The following is a 14,598-nucleotide window of genomic DNA, read 5'->3' on the forward strand; positions in this document are numbered from 1 at the left end:
GAAAGATACGTGGGTAGGCTGAAAGAGCAGTTGTCGTGAGATGTATATTGAAGCAGAACAGCGAGACATATATTTGCAGTATACGTGGCAACAATTCAATACGAGAATGTATGTGCATTAATGTATACATAACGGTCAGCCTTCACCATGAAGTGAACGTCACTCTTGTGGCGAAAAGTCGGAGACTGTACTACTCACAGGTCAACCACGATACTCGTTGATAAAGGTCGTAGGAACAATAGTAAATACGAGATCGCGTATCAGCTCGGATGAACATTTAGCAAACAAGGTGGCATATGAATGCGAACGTGACACTAATCTGTCCCTCACGGCGATGATGGGCTCATTCCTGCAAGCTTCCGATCGGTCAACCTAAAAGGGGTAGATCCAGCAAGAAGGGTGATTGTCGCACAAGCTCCCCCCCCCCCCCCCCCCCCGCCAAGGTGATCTGCTCTTCCTTGGCATGGCACTCCCGCGCGGTGCGTACAGAGAAGCAAATCGACTGTGAAACAGATCTGCGTGATATACAACCTTAGTGCGTCCAACCGACTCTTGTATGCAATAATAAAGGAGATCGGAAGCCTCGGTCTTCTCTTTTGTTAAGAATATGCAGATCGTTCCTTGAGCAATCGCAATTCGTGTCGGATTATTGTCATCAACACATTCAGTACAAAAGCTGGCATATGTATTGCACGATTTGAGAACAACAACACCATTGACTTTGCTCCGAGTTCAAGGCCGATGGACGAGACAAGTATACTTCGCACATTGCTGTAACAGGCAACTGGTCTTCTGCCCCCATGGTGTTCGTAGCATCCAATCGTTTCATCACTGATGGCTACACAGCATCACCGCTGTGCTGGCTACACTGCCACGGGAGCCGCGTACGACATATAGCATAAGATACCGCTCTCTGCCAAGCGCGGAATTTGACAACTTGATGCGCCCAGAATCCCTCTAGGCTGCCAAGTTCGCTGCGGAGGACCTGTGTATTGCCAAGTTCAGGAGCCGCCCAATCGATCTTGACGTCGTGGACTCCGCGATATCATGAGAGGAAGGTAGTGACCGATACGCGTCAATGGTGCACTTCGAGATTGCGTAATGTCATTCCTCTGGCAACTTTGTGACGTTTTTAAAAAGGACGTTTGTGAATCCTCAGTTGTCTCAGTTGCGTAAGGCCAAGCTGCCAAGGGTTCCAGAAGAGGCTACTAGGGAGGAACGACTGGAGCTCAATGAGACGAAACGTGCTTCGGCTTTACCATGAGTGACAAAGGGAAGGTAGTATCAGCCGTGGGTTGACTCCTGTTAAGAAATTGGGCACCCAGAGTAGTGGTGGTAAATGGCGATGGATCACACCTTCGAAGCATCACCTTGATGAGGGCCTTGGCTGTGCGAAGATTTCAGGAGGTTGCGGCGCGCTTTCCCGCTTCTGAGCTCACCATTGTTCCAACCCCACAGTGCACGAGCCCCATCGAATCTCCGCCGAGACCGCTGTGTTCGTATGGAGCACTGAACGGTGGAAGGAAGCATGCAGCTAGTGCAAATTCCCTGTACGCATACAGAAGACCTCAGTCGTCTACACGTTCGCACTACTTGGAAAACCAAGCCGCACCGTTAAATCGCTCGTCACACAAGGACGGCCCAAGGACGTTTATCGAAGGTCGGAATCAGGACCTTCTGTCATCAGACGTTTGCCCGTCTCAACTCGACAAGCGGTTACACCACCCCCACAAGGCGTGGAGTACGCAGTCCATCTCAAGCAGCCTTGAGAGTGCAATATGTGATCGCCGGGGATAACGACAGGGCTCAGTGTCATTTGCAACGTTACAACCGGAGCTTTGCGGGGAAGATCGTGTGCTCAAACTACCCCCACGAGATATCGCGCATCGTTCTTGGCGGCAGTTCTCCGGCCACAGATGTTGTGTGCAGTGAATACAGCATGTAGACTTTTATCTTCGAACGTGGTCATTCGTCTCGACCACTGGCGTAAACAAGAGGGCTGAGGATTCAAGTCTCACCAACCAAGAGCTGACATGTCTGCATCATCTCACTTAGATGAAGCCTTCAATACGCGCTTGCGGGATTTTCACAAATTGGGTCAAGCCATGGACGTGTCTTGCACGCGGCAGGGCTGACATTCACGATCGCCGGACGGGAAACAGTCGACGTTTCCAACACTTCGAGCCGCTGTTAAATATGGCAGACCGCATATTTACAGTGCTTGTAGGCTGTATGGTGTGTGATGCAGGCGGTCTAAACACGCGAGGGAAGTCGGACAACGCCTTGCGGGCTCCGAGAAACCTGTCAGCGGGGTGCAACCTCCAAACAACGGCAGCTTGCGTCGATATAAGGTCCGCCGCGGTGGGTGTCTGAGCGATGGCTCTCTAAGGGCTCGGCGCTCACTCACACACTTGCATCCCGATCTGCAGGTGCGCTCGAGCTGTGGGGGTTGAATTGCAGGGGTGTGGTTAGCGCGCCTAATTGAGCTTGATTAACCTTGTGGACTGCAGCGTCTGCCATTGTTTTGGGTCCTATTTATCTCCCGCGATCCCTGGTGGAGGTCTCGCGCTTCAAAGCTTCGTGTGCACGCTTTGCTGAACATTTTTTGGGGCATCATCCGATCAAAAACGGGCAAGAAAGACCGTTCGATTGGCCGTTCCGCCATCAGCGCCAGGTTTCCGAAATCCTTCGACCCACACTTGAAGCGAAGAAACCAGCCAGTGGACGTCACTGCTGTTCGTCTTATACTTGGCTGGGCCCCTCCGTTGTCGATTCACTTCCACTCACGGACTATATCCTGCTTTGCTCCAAGACCAGTTTCGATTTTTCCCGTCCTTTGGCTTTTCTTGAAGTCACTCCAATCATTCTCGTTATACGTCTCCCTAGTTTGGATGGCTCACTCAAAGCTGGATACTTCCTCGACTCCCTCTTGCTACCCTCCTTGTAGTCTCCTTAAAGCAACATATCACCACCCGAATTCACTCCAACGAGCATAACGACAATCATAGAGGACTATCAACAATTCATACCGTTACGCTATACGTGATCGCGCAGCTGTCGCTTTCACGTACTCCAACTCCTCGCCCTTGCCACCATGCCGACACTTAATACGGACATGTCAGTCAAGACGGAACTCTCTCAAAAAGATGCTTTTATTTCCGAACGTTCGCAACACAGGAATTCACGGATAACAGAATATCAACTTGCAGTCGAAGAGGAGGGTGAAAGCATCCGTACAGCGAGTGAGTGCGCCGAACCACTCACTCCAGCTAGCCATACCAGTGGAGACGTTCCTTTCTCGCACTCTTTTCACCCTGAAGACCATGCAGACGAACTCTACGAAACTTCAAAGCCTGCTATGGGTTTTGACGCCGTCGATGCACTGCATCCGACTGTAAAAGATGAGACGAGACCCGAGTTAAGACCCACTTCAGCACATTCGAATGGAAAGAATGCGACACAACATAAAGCCCAGGCATCATCAGAGAGGCGTGGGTTGGGTCGCCGTGTTGGATCCTTTGTTCGCAGCAGGTTGCATCGACGCAACACCCCTCAAGAAGATCCGAAAGATTTAGGCCTAGAACCCCACATCTCTCGCCAAGCGCCAGAAGCAAGATCCGACATCAATCAATTGCTGGTTGTAGATACAGCCGAAGAATCCACAAATATCGACAGCTCGGCGATCAGCTTTCCAAGGCCCAGTAGCAGGCTTAGCTCTTTATCGCTTTCCAGGAGCCCTCCGAGATCCTCACGAGCAGTTACACCACCGCCATTCTCTGACTCGCCAATCAGTGACACGCCTGCCGAGGAAAAAAAAAGAAAGTCTGGGCTTGAGAGAAAACCGATGTCTTCTACAGCTCTTTCTAGCCTGAGTCCCTCTAAACCTGGCATCACCTGGGCTGAAAAAGCGCATGGCAACAAGAGGCACACCTGGTCAAGGAGGCGGTCAGCAAGTACCGATCAAATGCCGCGGTTCGGACAGGACGAGAACAAGCCCACTGCTGGCATGCTAAACACTTTCTCCAAGCCACCTGAAAAAGGTGTGGGCATGAAGGCTCGTCGACTCAGCCTCAACTTGCCAAGTGACTATATCATAGATCAGTGCGAGCTAGAGAAAGAGTTCAAGAGCTCGAGCCTTATGCCTGGCAAGCGAGGTAAGGTACTGGGAAAGGGTGCCACGGCCGAGGTCCGGATCATGGCTCGCCGGGGTGTATCGAAAGACGAGCAACTGGTCGCTGTTAAGATATTTCGAGAGCGTAATCCGGAAGAAACAGAGGAAGACTACATCATGAAAATCAAGTCCGAGTATAGTATCGCGCAGAGTCTGCATCACCCCAACATTGTCGAGACCCTCCGTCTGTGCACCAACCGAGGCCACTGGAACCACGTCATGGAGTATTGTTCCCACGGCGAAATCTATTCTCTGGTGGAACGGAAGCTTTTCGCTGGCGGTGTCGAGGGGTTCTATAGCCGCGAAGACCGCCTATGCTTCTTCAAACAACTATTGAGGGGTGTTGACTACCTGCATAGCCATGGAATTGCCCATCGGGATATCAAGTTGGAGAACCTTCTATTGGATAAGAACGGGCATCTCAAGATATCCGACTTTGGCGTCGCCGAAGTATTTAGCGGCGAGCATCCCGGCCTTCGCGCATCAGGAGGTCAGTGTGGCAAGAATATGGGAGCAGTCCGTCTATCTGCTCCCGGCATCTGCGGCAGCCTTCCTTACATTGCTCCCGAAGTGCTTGCGAAAAGAGGGTCTTACGACCCTCGTCCACTCGATATATGGTCCTGCGCCATTGTTTATATCACCATGACCTTTGGTGGGTGTCCGTGGCAGGCTGCTAAGACCGAGTTCGAATACTATGCAAGGTTCAAGAGAGGTTGGGAACAGTGGCTAGCGAATCATCCCGACGGTGAGCTGTTTGAAGGACCGGATGGCTATCCAAAATGTGGCAAGCTCTTCAATATGATTGAAGGTCCAGCGATTCGGCACCTTATACTACGGATGCTACACCCCATGCCTGACAAACGTATCACCATCCATGAGGTGCTGAATACCAGTGTTATCAGGAATGTCGACTGTTGCTGTCCTGAGAACTACGATGATCCAAAATGCTGCTCTGATGGCCCGAACCCCGTCTCAGCATATAAGAGGTTTTCGCCCAAGAAGCCTCTTCACCACCACATACCGCCAAAACCTGAGCACAAGTCCCGCGTACTTTTTTTCGAAGTGGGTGAGGCTTGATCCTCGCACGCGTTCCGCATTTCTGTTTATTGTTGCATCAATTGGCGTTCACATTAGCGTAGCATAGCGAGGTCAAAAAAGATCGTCACCGACTCGTCGATTTTCGTTTCATGGAGTACGTCGTAAATAGATCTACATCGTAGAATCACGAAGAGCGAGTATTCAATCGAATTAATAGCGATATCAATATTACTAATTTAACACGTGACGCCACACACATCTGTGACATGCTCCGTGGACAGCGCATTACGATGAAACTCTCTGTTAGTAGCCATACATTCTACAACTTCGTTAAGCATCAAGCGTAGCGAACTGCTGTTCACTAAAAACTAGTTGACCTGAAGAGTCTCCGTGGCTTCTCTCTCTATCTCTCTCACAATCGCCGACGGCTTTATCGCAGCCCTTGCATACCAACTTCCCACATTACTCGTCATCGCCTCTTACCTCTACGGCAAGCAATCATACCCCGCAGTTTTCCGCCCATCCCTTTGACCGGCATGGCGCCGAGTAGTGAAACGAGAGAACACCTAATCAGATCATACCACGTACTTGTTTCATCAGATCTAAGATTCCTGGTGGCGCAACAGCGGGACGAAAGTGACAGGCGCGATATGCCACGGAAGCGATTGCGACTGCCCAAACGGGCTGTTCAAGCTCAAACTCCGGTCGCGATGTGTCGACATATCTTTAGCCTGCTTGGCTGGTCTATCAGCTACCGGTCTTGCATCGGCTATTTTCCTGCTGAATAACGTCTGGGTTTCTTGGGATCACGGGGACCACGGTATGCTGCATGTTGCGCGACGCAGTAGTCTGGGGTGCATTGTTGCGGGCAGAACAAGGGAACGGCTGCGTGGTCGCTAAGGTGCTATAGCAAAAGAGATGAGGCCTGAGAGCAACGTGGGATTTGGATGGTTGAGCTGCAGTCTCGGCATGCATCGGAGGGTCGCTCGGCAGATGCTCCGAGAACGTGGGTTTTTTGGGGTCATGACACACTGACCGGGTGAATTATCGCATTCCCGTGATCAGATTGTCGTTGCAGACAGCCATGGCGATGACGTGCGACCATAAGACGCAGGATTGAGGCGGTGGGGTTCATGCCTTGTAATCACATGAGCCTTCTAGTTTCGTCCCTCTTTCAGCTGCCTTGTCAGCTTTCAAGACGCACTGGTTTGCCTCGAGTTTAGACGTGAATGAAAACACCACCATTCAATACGTTGAGGTTCGCTGTCCTTGACTAAACAGATCTAACGAGTTCACACAAAAGGTTCCCCTTGTTTCCTTCCTCATCTCCTCAAACTACAGGTACATGCACGACGTATGCATACCTCCAGCGCTTATCAACTCTTTTCTGACTGGTAGCATGACCCAGTAGGAATGCATCCACGTGCAACATCTGGTTTCACAACATCCGTGTCAAGCTCAGATCTGCAGTGCTTATCCTGCGTCAAGCCACGGTTGGCAGGAGCTTCTCTTCAGCTTACACATATCTCGGCCTTCTAGCTCCAGGGAAGACCGCATGAACTTCAGCTGCAGATCGCGGGCGGTGACAGAACCACCGCGGTGATGTTTGGAACGGGTAGATACCTATGCCAAGGTATACAATAATTTGAGTTGATTGCAGTATCAGATGTGTACTACATGTTTGTTCAATATATTGACCTTAAAGCTTCGCTCTGTTATCGCAATAACCCATGCTTTACATGAACAGTCCACCGCCATCTGTCCTGATCATGGCCCCATCCATATTGTAGTCTCGCATACAACTCAAAAAGCTCTCGGCCACGTACTCTGGCTTTCCCGGAGTCCCTGTCGCCATTTTCTTGCTCATCTGCTCCATGAGTTTCTCTTTCTCTTCCTTGGGCATCTTCCAAAGCTCTGTATCCACAACACCAGGACTCACACCGTTGACCCTGATCGGCTTCATGTCCAGCGCCAAGTTTCTGACCATGGAGTGGTGACCACCCGCAAACGAACCGATGACGCTCCAGTCCGGCATCGGGCGCTCGCTGATGCTACCGGTGGTGATGGTGTAGCTACTCTCGTGGGAGTTCTTGACGTATTGAGGAACAAACTTGGCGGCTAGGAGAGGTGCGAAAAACCGGATCTGGCCGGCTTTGAGAATGCTTTCCATGGTCATGTCTGCGAGCTTCATTGTTGCAAGTGCATCGCCGGCGGTGAATATAACATGGTCCAATTTCTCGCCGCCCATGTTCTTAACAGTCTGATCAAACAGGGTCTTCAGCTCGGACTCGAGTGTGTCCGACTTGGAGAGATCGACAGTGAGACCGTAGACACCGGATTTGGCTGAAGGATAGGCAGATTGTAGTTTAGAGACAGCGGCCTCTACTCTGGATGAGTTTGATGAGGCTATTGTGACCAGGGCGCCGTACTCGAGACAGGCTTCGGCGGTGCAGAAGCCTATGCCAGAGGATCCACCAATGATGAGGATGCGCAAACCCTGGAGCTTGTTCGAGTACTTCTTCTGATCAGACATGTTGGAATGGCCTTCTTTCCGGTCCTCGATTGACGGTGGAGATGCTGAACAATTGAAGATGGTGGATGTGATAGGGTCGCAGTCGTCAGTATGATGCAGGGTCCACTGCAACAATGGATACTAGCGTAAACCTGTTTATATCTTTCAAAGCACGCAGAATGAAAGGATCAACCGAGTTAATCTTGAGTACTTCATATACTTCTAGATGGCGGATCTTGCTTCGTACAAATAGGGTTTACACGGATTTAGCAAGGCGATATGACCAGCATGGTTGAACAAGAGCTCCACTTCTCGAGTGTTTCGATCTAGTCTAAATGTATGACATCATGTCTTCGGTAACAATACACGGCGGAGACATCGGTTCTCACCTAGTGGATCTGCTGATCCGATATGCACGCTTTTGCTTGCTTTGCTCGAGAATGATATTTGATTGTATACATCAATTTTGCATCAGCTCCAACACGATGCTATGCTGGATAGGTCTAGGGTATTGTCCAAAGGGAGTTGATCTGCTTCCTCCTGACCTGTAGACAATGTAAGTTTGTTGTAACACAGTGTACGGAATGGTGATCTTACCAACGGGGCGACGAACAAAACGCCGACAAACAATGCAGCGACGGTAAGAAGCATCTGAATCTTGTTGAACCCCTTGCCCAAGATATCAAATGCAAAACTGGGAGCGACTCGGGTGCCAAAGATATCATGACCGTAAGCAAACACTAAGCTTGTACTTTCGATTCCGCTTTCGCTCGTAATGACGTCCCTGATGCCCAGGACTTCATACTTGTGAGTGAGGTGCCACTTCGAATCGAGAGGAAGTAGAGGTGTGTATCTGCTAAGGCCTTCTGCCTGTTCATTCGCAGTGGGGTCACGGCCAATAGGGCGTCGTGGGTCGATGACTTGGCGGGGAATGCCGACAAGAGAATTGGTTGAGGGTATCGTAATGATGAGCTCGCGGCTAGTGATGCCCTGTCTCGTCTGAGTCACAGTCATGTGCGAGATCTCTGCTGCGATTTGGTAACTTTGCGATAGCACATAAGGCTTTGCGGCATCGCCTTGGGAGCTCGAAGGCTCCAGAATGGAAGAGTTCGAAGAAGCCCCTAAAGGACCTCTGTCGTCAGGCAGGGGAGACTCGTAGAGATCAGAGACGATAAGCTGGTGACCACGAGACTCAGGCGAAGAGGTCGAGTCAACGGTCAAGGAATAGCTGAACCAATTCTCTGAAATGGTAGATGGGATTGGGCGAGATGTGTCAATGTCAGAGTGCGACATGGTGTGGAGCAGCTGGCCTGAAGCAGAGTCTAGAAGATAGACCGAGGCGGTGCGGGTAGAGTCTGAAACCGCGGTGACAAGGACAAGATTGGGATTCAAGTACTTGTAGAGTACCCTCCGATCTCCTAGAACTTTGCCAATGGAGGCGACAGGGTCATTGAGTGGCCTCAAGGTGTAGCCGACTATGCGCTCACCACTCGGAGGCTCAAAGCTCCAAATAGATTCCGAGCTTGGCTGGTTGGGCAAAGTTCCTGTTAATACGCCATTTGCCAGACCAAAAGACACGAGCTTCTGTCCTTCAGCTACCAGAGGCATATGCATCTGGAGATTGACCGACGAGGCCAGGCCGCCCGTAGTCGAGTTGATGAACACTGAACCATCGAAGCTCGGGTCCTTGACTTCGACGTAGCCGCTGTGTGCTTTGAGGGTGGGATACTCAAACTTGGTATCGGCGAATCGCTCCAGGTGCACGTTCCACAGGACCTTGCCACGAGAGCCTACGTCAAGTGCTGCGAGACGACCGCTTTCGGTTGCGATAACAACAAGCCTGTGGAAACCGAAGGTGTCTTGCTGAATGTCATCGACAGTAGACTCCTTTGGTTTGCCAACAACACTGCCAAGGAGCCGCTGGGGCAGGCTCTGCGCCCATGCGGGGAAATGCTCCAGATCCTGGATATGTCTTTTCACTCGGTGAACATAAGCTGATACCACATTCTGATGGCGCTCAACCTCCAACTCAGCCGCAAGGGTTTCAACCTCCGGCAGGCCTGCCCATACAGCAGACGAAGCCTGAGACAGAAACTCTGGCCTGGTCCAAGCGATCTCACCGTTGCGTATCAATGCCCACTGTCCATTAGAAAACAGTACGGCTGACCTGGTGGCAGTAGCTGCTCCAGACTTGACCACTACCTCCGAGACTGCGTGTACCGGGTAACCTCCCGCTAAAGCAGGCGACCCCGCAGTAGGCCAGCGACCAAGTATGCCATGCGAGGTCGACGAAACTACGCTGACTTCGTCTTCAGTGATTCTGACGAAATGGACGTTGGCATCCGATGTGCTCGTAGCAAAAGTACCCCTGACTTGTAGCTCTGGGAGGCTGTAAGCCTTAGACACGGTGTTCTTCTTCAAATCAACGTGATAAACCTCAGCAGAGTGACCGAAAGCGGTTTGGTATTCAACAAGGAAGTGTGCCTGAGAGTTCACATGTCCTGGCGCGTGCAGTACGACCTTCTCGATAGCATAGTTTCCAGGTGTGTTGAAGCTTGTGACGGCCTTTGTGCCAATGATATTGACCTTAAGAACCTTGTTGGTCTTGTCAGTCCACGCCAGTATAGGCGCTGCAGTGTTTGCTCCAGCAAAGACGATGTGGTCTCTCGATGTAATCTCGGTGTCTGAGCTGAGCGTGTACTGGTCGAGCTTCTTGCCGGTGATAGGGCTTAGCGAAGTGACCTTCAACTTCGAACCGGCACCAATTATAGATGGATGTAGTGAAATGTAGTAGATGGTTGTGGGCGAGGTAGATACTTGGAAGGGCATGTCACTGCTGAAAGTGGGTGTCAGTATATCTTTTGCGCCTCATTCTGGCGTCACTAACCTGGTATCCTCGTATGTCCATTTCACACGACCGGTCTTTCCATCAAGTCTCTTGACTCCGTGGCTGGTACCAGACACCAAAACAATAGCGTCCTTAGCCTCATCTTTTGTAATGCCATCTTCCTGCTCCAAGATCTCCAAGTCCTCCACAACTGCCCCATCGACGTTCGTCTCCCACACTAGTCTACCATCTGAGGAGCTCCAGGCTGTTACCCGATTCCCTGCAGCGCTAACAATTGTATCTTGCTCGTCTGCTGCTCTTAGGTGGCCTTTGCTGCGGGGTTCTGACGCAGGATGCTGTCGCCAAACAAGGGCGCCGTCTTTTGGATTGATGGCGCCGATTGTCTGATTTTCTGAGATCGAGTACAGAAGAGAAGCTTTCGAGCCGCCGTACGGCTTCTGGAAGAAGGTAGCATCGCGCTTCGGTAGGCCTAACAGCGCGTAGTGAAAGTCGATGTGGTAGGCGTCATCCTCGAAAATCGCAGATACCGGTGCGAGACAAGCTGCAAGACTCAACGCAGCATGGAGACGCATTGTGTGGTGTAGCTGCTGGTATCACGTCGAGTGACGAGCCCAGCGATTGAGTGCTGAGCTCCAGCGGTCTCAAGCTCTCGGTCCGTCTGGACTCCGGCGCTAACCGTATCGAGAGGTGCATGCATCGCATTGAAATCTCCCGACATGCAGCGTATACTTTCATATTTGTAAAAAATGGCTGTAAATTTAGTGTCCTATTCAGCGCGCTTGGTCGCTTTCCGTTGATGTCCAAGTCACTGTCTAACGTCCGTGTTTCGCGGAGCAGGCCCGCTGCACGGGGAAGCGGCAAGCTGCCGACGGACCTTCTCTAGATAACGGCGAGCACAAGGCCATTTATGGCAAATTGGTATCTAGCTTTGAAATCCAGTAGGGTCCAAACGGCTTTTCATCCCTTCCAGTAGCTGGCGGTTACACACTTACGCGCTCAGCGCTCGACTCGCGTTCATGTGACCCTCAGTCCGAGTCGATACAGCGCAGCGCAGATGTCAATGTCTGCCACGTGGAGACGGCCAGCAAGTGCATCTGTATCACATTGATCAATGCCACGAACCCACTTTAGCGACACCACGAATCTCGGCCCTGGCGTCATGTTTGAGCCTTCATTTAAGAGCGAGTTAATCCGGTCAGAAACCCTGTTGAAATCTTCCAGCTTTGCCGGACTCTGTGTCCAACTGCAGCAAATATCGAAAGGTATCCTCACTACCGATGTACAGTCAAACAACGATAGTTGAGGCTTGATCTATCCTGGAGCTAAAGCAACGGGGTCAAACTGCTCGGGATGCGCTACCATGGGATTGGGGGTTCGGGATGATCCCGAACAGCCGGTTTGGGTCTGCTTCGCGACCATGCTCCTTCAGGCTTTTTGCACTGCGACTGGTCTGTCGATGATGTCGGTCGGACGATTTCTGGTGCTAAACCAACCGCTTTGGCGAACGCTCGACCAGAAGGAGCTATTTAATAAACTACATGAGTATTTGCGCGGCACGGCATGCGTTACACCAGCTGGCAGCTTCGAGTCAAGTCGGCGTCCAGCGAAGCGGCGGCACTGCACGAATCTGAACATGTCACTGCACACCCACCCACCCCACCGAGCGTTGCCAAGTACAGGGCAACTGAGCAATTCTTAATCACCGCGTTACCTTTGACATTGCATACGCTCTGCTCCCCTTGCTTATTTGCCCACCTGCTGCCCTTCGAACAACTGTTGCGCACCTTATCGATAACCGTTGGAAAAACTCTTCGAACCTCGCCGCAAAGAAGGAGGTGAGTCGAGTCCACGCGTTGAGCTGCAGAGCCTCGTATTCCAAAATCGCTCCAATGGCTCGATTGAGGTGTTCTTGAGATCTTTAACTTGCTGATTGGATGCCACTCGACGAAAGTTTACACGGCTGACAAGCTGTCGCAGTTGTGTGGTTGGTTCACAGGGATTGCGCACTATTCCGAAGCGCAGAACAACATCGAATACAAGCTCTTTGCGATAGAGGTGCCGCTATATCAAAGCATCGGTGTCGCTGGGACCAGCTAAGCTCCGCTCAGGCTAAGGGAGCGGCGTTTTGGGCCGCTTGTCCTTCCGCCGCAGCTCGTGCCACTTAAGACAGGGAGATATTCTCCGTGTGCACTGCTCTGTCTTCCTCACAACATCCCAGAAAGATCTGAAGCATGTCGCAGAGAGAATACCACATAGTCGTTCTGGGATCGGGTAAGCTAGTGACCCTCCAACTGTTTCCTAGAGCAAGACTGATGGTGGTGGGACAGGTGGAGTCGGAAAAAGTTGTCTGACAGGTACGTTGCTGGCGTGATAAATTGGCCGCAGTTCTAGCGTACTGACCTTTAGCAGCGCAATTCGTTCAGAATGTTTGGATAGAAAGTTATGATCCCACTATCGAGGACTCGTACCGAAAGCAGATCGAGGTGGATGTCAGTAACCGATGCACAATCATTCCAGTTCGACCACTGATCCGCTTTTAGGGTCGCCATGTCATTCTGGAGATTCTCGATACCGCAGGAACAGAACAATTCAGTAAGTGGATGTGCTTGTTCCAGCTTGTCACGTGCTAACCATGCTCTAGCTGCCATGAGGTACTATATCACATCCAATGAAGACACTCTAAGCTTACAACCTACAGAGAATTGTATATGAAAACCGGACAAGGCTTCCTTCTGGTCTTTGCTATAACTTCTGCATCATCGTTTCATGAACTTGCTGAGTTGAGAGAGCAAATACGACGAATCAAAGAAGACGACAATGTTCCCATGGTACTCGTTGGCAACAAATCGGATCTCGAAGAGGACAGAGCAATTCCACGGCCGAAAGCGTTCGCGACATCGCGGGAGTGGAACACGCCGTATTTCGAGACCAGTGCGCGAAGAAGGGCGAACGTGGACGAAGCTTTCGTTGATCTGTGCCGGCAGATTATTCGCAAGGATGCAAATGAACGGAGGCATCCTCAGGCCATAGACCCAAGGACTGGCGGAGGTCCCAGGCGAGGGGGTGGAAGAAGGGACAGGGAGCGGCGACCACGACATCGGCCGAAATGTGCAATTCTTTGAGCTACGATACCCTCACGACGACCGACTGGTGGCTTTTATCGCCTGCTGGACCAGGCCCAATTGTTTCCTTTTCCCAAGCTCTTCTGGATGCTCTGAATACTACAACTACAATATAGAGGCTTTAGAAGGACCGTGCAGGCGGCGATTCGTTATCTCAGAACCATAAGCGGGCGTTGACGTACCACACAGCAGCTTCCGAGGAAGCCAGTGACTGACCTCGTAGACCAAAACTCTATTTGAGTTATTCCCTTACGTCGCGTACGCAGGTCGATCTACATGGACAGCTCAACCGCGCACTCAACGACTCATAGGCAGACGCTATACAGAACCACTTCGCTCAAATTACTCGACCACACAACACCACGAATCGAGAGCCGAAAGCATGGCGGCCCATCACTGATGCCCAACTACATCGGTACAAAACGTAAAAACTATATACAGTCCGCACTCGCGTCTGTGCAGCAACCCTACAGTGCTTGAGCTGCCGCTCTTGACCCAACCTGAGGAGCAAGCGCAGTTACCTGTTGGGCCGGAATTCGCTGAAAGATGATCCGAAGAGCTGTTCCCAAGCCGGTACTGGAATACCCCGCGTTTGAAGTCGCGTTACGGCTGGCAATCTATCGGTTAAAGGACGGGAAGATCACGAGCCGAGGCGTTCGCGTGCACCTGCCCAAGAGTGACGTTTTGTTTGTTTGGGTGTCGATTGGTGGCTGGTGAAGTTTCGCAGTGTTCGGGAAGTGGAGAGGTAGCTTTTGTGTTGATGCTTGGGAACCGTCGGATACCCGAGGCTTGGAATGCAGCTCGTACCGTTTGTGGGTATCAGACGATCTGAGCGATTATGTTGTCTTCTAGGTCTACAAACACAATATTGGGTGTACAGCATTCCAGCTTTTATTTCGACAAGTCC

At 51.3% G+C, this 14,598-nt stretch overlaps 4 protein-coding genes across 4 annotated transcripts, besides 1 other annotated feature; 2 read left to right on the forward strand and 2 right to left on the reverse strand.

The window, feature by feature from the left end:
- Positions 1-417: 417 nt before the first annotated feature.
- Positions 418-440: a tandem repeat.
- A 2,654-nt stretch (positions 441-3,094) lies between these two features.
- EKO05_0000263 (uncharacterized protein) lies at positions 3,095-5,248 on the forward strand (the record flags this gene model as incomplete). Its single annotated transcript, XM_038944647.1, has 1 exon — positions 3,095-5,248. One exon carries the CDS (start codon positions 3,095-3,097, stop codon positions 5,246-5,248), a length of 2,154 nt encoding a protein of 717 aa, XP_038802803.1.
- A 1,696-nt stretch (positions 5,249-6,944) lies between these two features.
- On the reverse strand, positions 6,945-7,742 carry EKO05_0000264 (uncharacterized protein; the record flags this gene model as incomplete). Its single annotated transcript, XM_038944648.1, has 1 exon — positions 6,945-7,742. One exon carries the CDS (start codon positions 7,740-7,742, stop codon positions 6,945-6,947), a length of 798 nt encoding a protein of 265 aa, XP_038802804.1.
- A 482-nt stretch (positions 7,743-8,224) lies between these two features.
- Positions 8,225-11,141, reverse strand: EKO05_0000265 (uncharacterized protein; the record flags this gene model as incomplete). The annotated part of the gene is made up of 3 exons (XM_038936566.1): positions 8,225-8,266; positions 8,319-10,557; positions 10,609-11,141. The coding sequence occupies 3 exons, from the start codon at positions 11,139-11,141 to the stop codon at positions 8,225-8,227; spliced, it is 2,814 nt and encodes a 937-aa protein (XP_038802805.1).
- Positions 11,142-12,800: 1,659 nt separating this feature from the next.
- On the forward strand, positions 12,801-13,691 carry EKO05_0000266 (Ras- protein rsr1; the record flags this gene model as incomplete). The annotated part of the gene is made up of 6 exons (XM_038936465.1): positions 12,801-12,840; positions 12,897-12,923; positions 12,979-13,058; positions 13,110-13,161; positions 13,211-13,220; positions 13,268-13,691. The coding sequence occupies 6 exons, from the start codon at positions 12,801-12,803 to the stop codon at positions 13,689-13,691; spliced, it is 633 nt and encodes a 210-aa protein (XP_038802806.1).
- Between the last annotated feature and the right edge of the window lie 907 nt (positions 13,692-14,598).

This window comes from Ascochyta rabiei, chromosome 1 (genome assembly GCF_004011695.2).
Source record: "Ascochyta rabiei chromosome 1, complete sequence".
NCBI lineage: Eukaryota > Fungi > Ascomycota > Dothideomycetes > Pleosporales > Didymellaceae > Ascochyta > Ascochyta rabiei.